Below are 11,203 nucleotides of genomic sequence, written 5' to 3'. Positions count from 1 at the left end.
GGTGGTGAAAATGGTTAATTGTTGGACTACTAATGGAAAGGTTGGAGATTCAAACCCACCCAGAGGCACCTCGGAAATAAGGGCTGGTGATCTGCCCCTGAAAGGTCACAGCCTTGAGAGCCCTGTGGGGCGCCAGTCAGCTCTGCACCCTTGGGGTCACCATGAGTTGCAACTGACAGCAACCACCACTTTTCCCGGTGAAACGAACTTGCGTGTGACAAGGACAGGCAGCCCCTTGAGTGCAACTCCCATCTTCTCATTCCTTTTCGTATCACGCACTTCCAAAACCCAAGCCAACATTCAAAAACCAGGAGTGATCACATACAAAGCCAGATGTCTGGTTCTGGAAAGATCTAGCAGCCTCTTCAGACAAGGGCATGCACATCAGTTTGCCCCAGTCCTCACCCTTCCCTCTTGAGCCCCACACCCAGCTCACTTCATCGTCCACAGGGCGGGCAGGGCTCTGCCAGCACAGTCGTGCAGCCTAGAGCTGCTGTAACGTGTATCCATTGCCACCAACTTGATTCCGACTCATAGCAACCCTATCGGACCGGGTAGAACTGCCCCATAGGGTTTCCTAGGCTGTAAATCTTTACAGAAGCAGACTGCCCCATCTTTCTCCCTCGGAGCAGCTGGAAGGTTTGAACCACCAATCTTTCGGTAATAGGTGCCCCTTTTGAAGAACGTGTTTGGAGAAGCAAGCTCCCCCTGCTCCTCTCTGCCCCCACCGCCAGCTTCACTTCTGCCCAACTCGAGAGGCAGACCCCTCAGAGATGGCTCCAGGAAACTTCTGGAGCATTATTAGCTGTAGGAGCACCTCGTCCCGTGGGTTTTACAAACAGAAACGCAAGCCCACACTGCGCAGGACCTCCTGACATCCACGGGCACTTCTTTTGTACAGTAACAATGGTACTATTGTCATTACTGTTATTACATCTGTTACACCGATGCATTCGACGCCCTCCAGAAGGGAGAGGAGGTGATTGGTTCCCATCACCCCAAACAGTGCTCCTGGGTACAACACAGAAATAGCTGAGAATTAAGGGCCGCCATCGGAGCCAGAGAGGCCCATAATGGATTACCAAATGACCACAAACTGATCCGCTCCATCAACACCCTCCTAGGGTCATTTGCAAACAGGACAGATCATTTCAAGCCTGAGTCAGATGAACTGCCATGTTTTCTGGTTGTGGCGATGACCAAGGGCCACTGTGGAGTCGGGTCCCCGAGTCAAGGCTCATGCGTGCACGGCCCGGTGGGGACTACGCGTTGGGCTTCTTGGAGCCTGGCACAGACCTGGCCCGCTGGGACACCCTCTTCGTGGCTTTGTCCACGGAGCTCGTGGCTCCTGATTTAGCCATCCAGTGGATTAGGAACATCCGCCGCTCACTCTGCTTGCGGTTCAAGCGGCGGGCGATAGAGATGGGGGTCTCCCCCTTTGCGTCTTTGTCATTGATGGAGGCACCATAGTCAAGCAGGAGGCTGATGCAGTCCACCCGGCCCATGGCCGCAGCCACGTGCAGGGGTGTCCTGCCGACTGGCGACTTGCTCAGACAGTTGGCGCCTGTAACACAAGAAAGCAGGCTGCGGGAAGGCCCTCCTCCTGGCCGTGGAACACACCTTCCAGAACAGAAAGCTGAGGAGGCTGAGGTGGTGAAGGGGATTCTTGGGAGAATTAAAACCCCACCTCTACCTGGAGGTCTCAGCCCTTAGGGGACCCTGAGCTGCAGTGAAGGGTGATGATAGGATTCGGGACAAATAAGGGTGATAGTTGAACGACGTGATGAACATACTTCACACCGCTGAACCGTACGAGTGAACATGGTTGAAGTGTCAAACATCTTGTTACACACATATTTACCACGACGAAAAAAATTTAAATAAAAGCAACTATCCCCCGTCTGCTTGCTCAGTGCTTAAGCGCTCGGCTGCTAACTGAAAGATCGGCGGTTCGAACCCACCAGCCTCTCGGAGGGAGACAGATGTGAGTCTGCTTCCGTAAAGATGACAGCCTTGGAAACACTATGGGGCAGCTTTACTCTGTCCTGTAGGGTCCCTATGAGTCAAAGTCGACTTGATGGCAACAGTATCCCTTTGTGCCGAGAATAACGAGGGAGGCTGCCTCGCCTTCAGCCTGATCCCCTTACAGCAGCCAATGATCTTTCTAAAATGCCCACATGGATCTCCTACTCAGGTCCCCTCACTGGCATCCCACTGTCCTTGGGGTAACGGCCCAGGTTCTTACAGCTCCAGCCTCACCCCCTGATGCCCCCTCCACCCTCATGCCCCATTTACACCAGCCTTCTCTCTATTCCTTCAATATATCCTGCCCCAGGCCCTTTACACTCACTGATCTCTTTGCTAGCAACTCTCTTTCTCTCTCATTCTCGCCCCTTATTTTCCAGACCAACTATTACCCTTCTTCAAATTCCATTCACTTCCTCAAAAAAACTGTCCTTAATCCAGCCCCCACCGGACCCCTGTCTGTTGCCTAGTGGACCCCGGACTCCTTCAGAGCACCCTGTAGACGGGGGACCCTGGAAATATTTGTCATAACTTGCTGGCAGCCCCTCACCAGCTCCAGAAGGGCAGACAACATGCTTGTTTTGATCTCGGCTGCTTTCATCCCCAGCACGCAGTGCGATGCCTGGAAAAGACAGGCACTCGGGAAATGACAGACGACGGGCAGCTGACTCATGGTCACATCGCACTTCGATCGAATCCCTCACCGCCTGCTGCAGGTGGACGGGCTAATGACAGGTGTCCGATACGGACTTGTTGAATTGAATCAAATTCTGGGTAACAAATATCATGACACAGAAAACAAGGCAATTCAATTAAATCCAGCTGACATTTCGGGAGACAGCTGTTATGAGCTATGGCTGGTGGATGAGGTAAAAGTTTTAACTAGGTCCTCATAACACCGGCGTCGGCCATGGCGCCCCCACTCAGCAGGCTGTCTGCCGAGTACAGAAAACTTTGTGAAGCCGGCTGTAATTTTTTAACGGGTGCTTTCAAATACGTCACAGCTCCATCAGGGTAAAAATGACTTTTTATGAGCTTAAAGGACTGCTGGGCTGTGGAGAGCCCATATTTCATCTTCCAACGAGGGGAGCGCAGAATGCATGGGAGGAAGAAAGAGAAAGGATACAGTTGGGGCAACCTTTAACTGTAGCTGAGGTTAGTGCACCCAACCCATGGCCCCATCAGCCTCCGCAGATGTCCTCTGCCCAAGAGACTTCCCACCATGGTTGGTAGAAGCCGAGGCTGAGTAGAGAGAGGCTGGGCCAAGGCCATACACAGGTAGGAAAGAAAGGGGTCTAAGTGGAAGGCAAGTTGATATGGCAGACCCTTGGGTAAGACCCCTTGAGCCCCAAACCAGTGGCTAAACATCATGTAGCACGTTCCTCCTTTTTCCGGAGAAGAAGGTGGGTGGGAGTGAGCCTGCAACAATTGACTATTGTTCTTAGTCTACACCTCAATCGGTGGGCATCTTTCACCAAAAATATACAACATCAAGGGAAGATGAAGTGGGCTCCTACAGAATTTCTCATGCCAATCCCCTTAATTTGGAGACAATGCTGGCAAAACTCTGTTTCTTCAAAGAAAGAGAAACTTGCCCTTTGGTGGAGGAGACATAAAAAGACAGTTTGGACTAGACGTCTCCAGAGGAAAATAACGAGATGTGCAGAGAAAGAAGACTGGCCAGCCTGCCAACCACCAACAGAGCAGTGCAGGCTTGGGGTAAACACCTGTCGGACCACTGCAGGATCTCAGCTCCAGGTGGGGCTGGAAATAACGCAAGCAACAAGGGAATATTCTCAGCATATGTTCGATTGGAAAGACCTAAGACACCATTTTGGCTGCCCCCTGTATCTTACTGTCCTGAAACTTCCATCTCTCTGCAACAGAAAGAATCTTATTGCGACCTGGCCAAGAGAGGGGACACAGCCTCTACCTGGCACATTAAAGAAACGTTCCCAAACCAGGAGTCCCAATGGAGACCATGATCGGTGACTGACAAGAAGTGGGGCCAGAAGACCACTGTCAAAGAGACCAGGCAGATAAACCACGCTGTTCTCCCTGCCCCGACAGACCCCAACCCTTGAATGTGCTAAGCTTTCTATGAGAATTACCATGTTCTAGAAGGTATTGTACTGCATCCAAGTGACCTCTGTGTGATGTAATATACAACGCCACGAAGGCTCTCTGAGATGTCCATTTCTGCCACTGCTTGCCTTTGAAATGTTCCGAATTTGCAGTTCGGTAGAAAGAATCTTCAGTAATACCTAGACATGATAGCTGGGCAAGACAAATGGATTACCATATTGTGAGTTCAAGTTTCTCTTGAGAAGTAGAGAAATATTTTGCTAGATGGATGACTGGACCTTCTTGGGAGAAGGTTCATTCTAACACCAAATTAAGGCCCATGATGGAAACAGATAGGTGCAAACCCTAATTGAAAGGTTGGAAAATACCCAGGGAAGGATTGGGGAGGACATTGTTTAATGCTCTATGCATGTTCAGGAAATATTAATTTACCACCCGTCAGGCTTGGGAGGCAGGAAATTCTTCCTGTCGATGTTTTGAAGACAGAAAATAGCTTTTCTGGGTGTCCAGAGGAAGGTGATTCTGGCCATTAAGGAAGACACCAGCCTACGTGAAATGGCCTCCCCAGAGGGGAACAAAATTCTTTGGAGGCTTGGTGGATTCTGACCTTCCGATCTATTTTTGTACCCATTGTCTCTGTTAATTTTTGGAACACTCTGAACTCCACTCACAGATGAATAATGGCCCCGTAAGATAATCATCTTTGGGCAAGGGAGGAAGACTATGGGTTCTATCAAGGAGGAACTCTGTGCCAGATGTTGGGGTCAGGTGTGAGGGCAGTGGGAGGAGCAGAATGTAGGAGTGGATGAGACAAGGGAGATGACAATCCTGACCCATGTCCAGGATGGACTCAACCACTGGTAGGAGAAGACTGGGGAGGGTGAAAAGGAGAGAAAGTGGAGAAAGAATGGAAAGACTGCGCTTATAGCTGGCATGGGACCCACGTTTCCTTCCAGGGCCTGATGCACACAAACAGATGGGTCGGTGCAATCCCAGCCCTGCTCCTGCATCGCCCACCCACCCTTCCCAGGCCCAGCCCAACACCCCTCCTGCACCCTGCCTTCCCTGACCACTTTCCCAGCCGGAAGTAGACTTTATCTCCTTTCCTCTACAACCTCATAGCCTTTTGTCTGAACCTTTTATAGAAAGATGTTCTATAACATCTATGCCACCTCTTATGAAAGTGAGTCATCCTCACTGTTGGGTAAATACTCGATGTTTTCTTTGCCGCCAACCCCCCACCCCACACTCATCCCGAGCCCAGCTGAGAACCGAGCACAAGGCCTGGCAGTGCCCACTGCCCCTCTGCCTGGGTTTCCCATCTTTGCACCATCCCAGCCCTGCACACGAAGACCAGCTTGGGACTGTGCATTTCCAAGCCATTTGCATTTGCAGTTCTTCACTAAGTGTCAAATTGGGTTTTCAACTTTACAAAACATACACATGAATAGAATATGCACTGCCGGATTCCTTTGGGGTGGGTTATGAATCATAAATAAGCCCATATGGTGAAACCACAAACTGACAGAGTGACTAGAAACACCTGATGTAGGGTTTGATCATTAGGACATGAGTCCTTGTTATCTTTTTCCCTACTCTGAAACTTTTATTTGCTCAGATATTCACATGAAAGACTCAGTGGTGTTTCCCCCCACAATTTAAGTTGCTTCGTAAAGTATAATCCCCATTTAAAGAAGCAAGAAAATACCTTACTGGGGTCCCCTTCCACAGACGCCAAAACCAGTTCTGTCCATCCATCATAGTGCCAGATACATAATGAAATAATTCCACCAGGAACAACATCATGGAACTTTAATGTAGCGTCATCCATCAAAACTCCTACAGGGAATAATTTTTCTTTTAAAAGAAAAGGGTATTAAAGATAAACTATTAACACTGGTTAAGTTAAGAGATTATCTGACCTTGGAAACCGCAAAGATAATTTTAGAACCGTGAACACCAATCTCATTTGATGATTCCACACGAGCCTGTGCTTTGTCGTTAATGCTTTTTAGAAAATTAATTTGGCTCATCTCAGATAGAAGCTGAACAAAACAAAAACAAAACAAAAAAAAACCAATGGCAACGATTTATAAAATTCTGTAATTATAACTTGTCCTATTGTGAAAAAATACACAAGTCGGTAAAGTCATTTTATGAGGCAAACTTTACAAACGGAACTACTTAAACTTGAACTATATATTACAGACACAGCACAATGTTGTTATACAAGTTATATACGTTGAACTAAAGTACTAACTCTGGGTATTGTCGTCACTAGCTGGCTAAAAGGATAACAATGACAAAAATTTGTTGGCTCTTCCAAATCGTAGCCTACGGTGGGGTTTCTCAACCTTGGCACTGTTGATGTTTGGAAATGGGTAATTCTTTGTTGGGGAGGGGGCTGTCCTGTGCACTGTAGGATGTTTAACAGCATCCCTGGTCTCTAGCTACTAGGGGCAAATAGTATCCCTTGCCCAGTCATGAGGAACAAGAATGTCTCCAGACATTGACAAAATCACCCCAGTTGAGAGAGAACCTATGGCAATGTCAGAATCTTATGTTGACCTTCACCATCATTTGAACTTGTGGTGTTCCTGCTCCTTTCGTCTATGGCATAACCTTATTCAGAAAGGATAGTGGATCTACTCACACTTCATAAATTCATACTCTCCAGGAAAGACCTTCAGAATTAGTAGGAGGGAATTATAGAATATTTCAGGAAAAGTATAGTTGTATTTAGTTTACCTTTTTAAATACACACACACATAGACATTGTCTTACATGGCCACCTATAATCTCACTTGAGAATAATGGTATAATTTGCTTTTCTCATAAGCAATGCCACAAAGGTAAAGTTTTAGCTCTGCCCAGGTTGGATGATCACATATTCCAAGTGAATGGAATTTATAAATGTCTTGGTTTCATGATCAAATGATTACTTTGTGTTAAGTACTTTAGTACTTGTGCTAAGTACTTCAGTACTTGTGCTAAGTAATTCAGTACTATTTCTAGGTACTTCAGTGCTTCCTACTAAGTACTTTACCTACATTCTTTAATCATCATGACAACCCTAAGAGACAGGTTCGTATCTCCGTTTGCTGATGAGCAGATTGAGGCTCCTGTGGCTAGGGAGTGGCTCTCACAGCTAGTAAGCTGGATTGCACCCAGGCCTGCCTCCCTTCAGCACCTCTCTCTTTTCACACTCGGTTCTTGGTTGACACCACTGGGTTACCAGAGCTCAAGAGGGTGGATGTAGACAGGGAATACTGATTAGTAAACTCCTATGTGTGGTTCTAACATGAAGGTTAATCAGTAACCAGTCTAAGTAAGACAACTTCACTCCCTAACGAGTCTGAAAATACTGAGTAGAGCTGCGTTTCCCTGAGAAATACAAGAGTATTTCTTACAGAAATCAGAGCACATGCTCTTTGCACAGGCAGGCAGTAACTGCCTTCGGCTTAGACAAATACTAATTATCACCAGCTAAATAAATTATTAGTGTTAGCAAGAGACGTGTAAAGTTGATCCTAGTATACGAATCTGCTAACTCCCTTCAGATGGGTCCGTCTCAAGGTTTCCACACACAACCTTGGAGGGGGCAGAAGAGGTGCTATCTGATCATTTAGAGGCAGCAGCCTAAATTTCTTCTAACAATGTCATGGTAGCACCTTCTCTCTCGCTGGCCATCAACAGTAAGGACTGCAACAGCAGAGAGGGGTCAACCTTCTCGCAGTTGCTAAGTGCTTGTTGAGTGATAGGATTGTGACATCAGTGTTAAGTTACCCCATCTCCTTCACTCCCTCTTAGTTTTCCTGAATTTATTGCTCAGCATAGCTCATCCGTGTAAATAAATTAGCACCAGGGGTGCCAGACATGTGCAGTTCAGGGTGCATAATTTTCAAATTACTTGTTTTGGAACTCTTACTGAGTCCTTTGGTAATTCACTTCATTTTTAACATGTTAAATACAGACTAGGCTCAGTATACAGTACATTTCTTTCCAAATGAAGCCTCAGAAATGCCTCGATGCATCTTTCAAATACTCGTATAGGAAAAAAAAGGGTATCGTTACAAATACTTAGCCTATCTGAAAGAGAACAAGGGAAGGTATTTTGGCCTTCTGTATGCATCCTATCTATAGGGGGACTCGGACCGAGCATCCGCTCACAGAAAGGGCTCTGCTGTACGGATTAGGAAGGCAGTTGGGGCGAGGGCAGGGTGTGGAGACAGGCGGCTCTCAGATCTCAGTCTGTCTCCATCACTTCCCGGCCCCTGCAGTACCACTGCAGTCTCTCTGCAATATCAGCTGTTCACATTCTCTGTGCAGCAGCCCAGAGATTTTTTTATATTTTCATTTTCTTGAAGTATTTTGCGTTGATTTCAACCGGGTGGGAAGATGATGGAGCCCAGGGGCTTTGCTCCTGCTCTCATATCCTAAATATTGTAGGGAAAGGGGACAGGGACAGCCACAGTCCTTAGGTTAGGGAAGGGGATTGATGAGGAGACGGGCTCTAGGATCCTTAACCTCCACTGGGCAACCACCATGTGGGGTTTGTCTGGACAGGGAGCTCCAGGGTCCTGACTTAGCCACGGGGAGCCTTGGGTGCTGGGTTCTGATTCTGGCTGGGCTAGCTGTGGGCTCCTGATGTGAACAAGAACATAGCTGGGGACCTGGGTCTGAGACTGCCTGGGTCAGTGCCAGTACTTGAGGTTCAGATGTGGATAGGGTTTGAGATTTGGGGTCCTGACAAGGGCAGAGTTTGCTCCAGATTGGGGGTTCTGATGAAGGCAAGGTTTGCTTTGGGTTTGGGGGTACTGGCACGGGAAGGGTTTGTTCTGGGATTTGGAGTCCTTTTGTGGGAGGGGCTTGTTTGGGGATTTGGGGTTCTGATGTAGACACAGTCAGCGTGGCAACTGGGGGACAAGAACAGGGCAAGTCTGCCCCGGGATTTCGGGGTCCTGATGGTGACAGGATTTTCTCTGAGATTTGGGGTCTTGATATAGGCAGGCTTTGCTCTGGAATTTGGGGTTTTGATGTGGACAAGGTTGACTAAGGGATTTGAGTTTCAAATACGAGCAGTTTGCTTTGAGTTTGGCGGTCCTCATGTAGGCAAGGCTTGCTATGACCTTGGCTTTCCTCACATGAACACAATTAGCTTTAACTTTGGGGAGCTGAGGGAGACAGGGTTTGTGTGAGGGTATAGGATTCAGATACTGGTAGGCTTAGTTTGCATTTTGGAGTCCTGATGTGGGCAGGGTTTGTCTCATGTTTTGGAGTCCTTAAGAGGGCACTCTGCTTTGAGGTTGGGCTTCTGGAGTAATCATGGTGAGCTTGCAGGGGCTGGCTTTTAGATATGGGCAGAGTTTGCTTTGAGTTTTGGGGTCCAGATGTGCAGTAGTCACGGTGAGCTTGGGGGGGCTGGCTTTTAGATATGGGCAGAGTTTGCTTTGAGTTTTGGGGTCCAGACGTGGACAAGGTTCATTTTGGATGTTGGCATCCTCATGTAGACAGAGTTGGCTGTTGGGGTTCTGATGCTCAGTTAGTCTGGAGATTGGGGGCTCAAAATTGGGCATATCTGCCCTGGAATTTAGGGTCATGGTGTGGGTAGAGTTGGCTCTGGAATTTAGGTCTCTGTTGTAGCCAGGGTAGCTCGGGGATTTGTGGTTCCAGTATGGGCAGGGTTTGCTTTGAGATCTGGGGTCCTGAGGTGGGCTCAGATGCCCCCGTGTGGACACAGCTGCTAGAGGATTTGGGGTTCTAATATTCACATGGTCAGTCTGAGGACTGGGGAAGGATTTAAGCATTGGCATTCTTGTACATTTGTTGAAGAATTCAGGGTTCAGAAGGAGTCATTGTCAGCTTAGTGATTTGGGGTTCAGTCTGGAGCAGGTATGTGTTGTGGGTTTTGGGGTCCTGAGGTAGGCAGGGTTTCAGGCTTTGGCATCCTTGTGTGGACAAAGGTGCTGGAGGATTAGGGGTTCAGAGGGAGTCATGGTCAACTTAAAGATTTGGGGTTCAGTCTGGGGCAGGTACATTGTGGGTTTTGGGGTCCTGAGGTAGGCAAGGTTTGTTTCAGGCTTTGGCATCCCTGTGTGGACAAAGGTACCAGAGGATTTGGGGTTCAGAGAGAGTCACGGCCAGTTTAAGATTTGGGGTTCACTCTGAGGCAGGTTATGTTGTAGGTTTGGTGGTCCTGAGGTAGGCAGAGTTTGTTTCAGGCCTTGGTGTCCTTGCATGGAAATGGTTGACTGGAGGAGTTGGGGTTGTGATGTTCAATGTTCATCTTGGGGATTTGAGGTTTGCAATGAGTTTGGGGTCCTTGCCAGAAAGTTTGCCCTGGGTTTTGGAGGCCTGCTAAGGACAGGGTTTATTTCAAGCTTTGCAGTCCGATGTGGACATGTTTGGCTTTGGGACTTGGGGTCCTTATGAAGACATGGGGAGCGTGGGATCTGGGCTTCAGGGGTCCTGCTGTGGCGGGGCCGGCTTTGGGATTTGGGTCCTGTTGCAGGTGAGATTTGCTCAGCGTGGGCAGCTCTGATGGAGACGGTCTGCCTTGAGACTGGGGTCCTGGTACTGGCAGGATTTCTTTTGTGGATGAAGACCCTGCTGTGGACAGGGCTTGCCTTGAGATTTAGGGTCTAATGTGAACGGGGTTTGTGAGGGACTGGGACGTTCCTAAATGGCCAAGGGATCTGGGGTTTTGAGAGGGAAGGTACACTTGTTTTGAGATCTGAGTCCTGACTAAAAGGGTTTGGGAGTCCTCGGGTAGGCAGCTTCCCCTTGGGACTTCCGGTTCAGATTTGGGCTAGGTGGCCCTTGGGTGGGAGGAGGGCTGTGGCGGGGGCAGGGGCCACCTTGGTCCAGGTACTGGAGCCGCTGGAGGTTGAAGGGGACGCCAACCACGAGGTCCAGCTCCTCCTTGAGCTCCCGCACGGTCATGTCGCTGCGGCAGTTGGTCACGCGGAACATCTCCCCGGTCTCCTCCAGCCGCACCCTCATGGCGAAGGCGTCGGAGGCCCGGGTGGGCGACAGGCTCGCGGCCCGCGGACTGCCGGCCAGCTGCGCGCTCCAGCCGCGTGCCCGGGCCGGG

General features: G+C 48.8%; 1 protein-coding gene across 1 annotated transcript; it reads right to left on the bottom strand.

The window, feature by feature from the left end:
• Positions 1-1,262: 1,262 nt before the first annotated feature.
• Positions 1,263-11,193, bottom strand: ANKRD60 (ankyrin repeat domain 60). The gene is made up of 4 exons (XM_004370534.1): positions 10,968-11,193; positions 5,819-5,949; positions 4,137-4,302; positions 1,263-1,564 (listed from the first exon to the last, which is right to left on the bottom strand). Exons 1-4 carry the CDS (start codon positions 11,110-11,112, stop codon positions 1,263-1,265), a joined length of 744 nt encoding a protein of 247 aa, XP_004370591.1. The 5' UTR covers positions 11,113-11,193.
• Positions 11,194-11,203: the final 10 nt, after the last annotated feature.

The sequence above is a fragment of the Trichechus manatus genome, unplaced genomic scaffold (genome assembly GCF_000243295.1).
Source record: "Trichechus manatus latirostris isolate Lorelei unplaced genomic scaffold, TriManLat1.0 scaffold00008, whole genome shotgun sequence".
NCBI classification, from domain to species: domain Eukaryota; kingdom Metazoa; phylum Chordata; class Mammalia; order Sirenia; family Trichechidae; genus Trichechus; species Trichechus manatus.
This window is presented reverse-complemented; position numbering and strand designations above follow the sequence as displayed.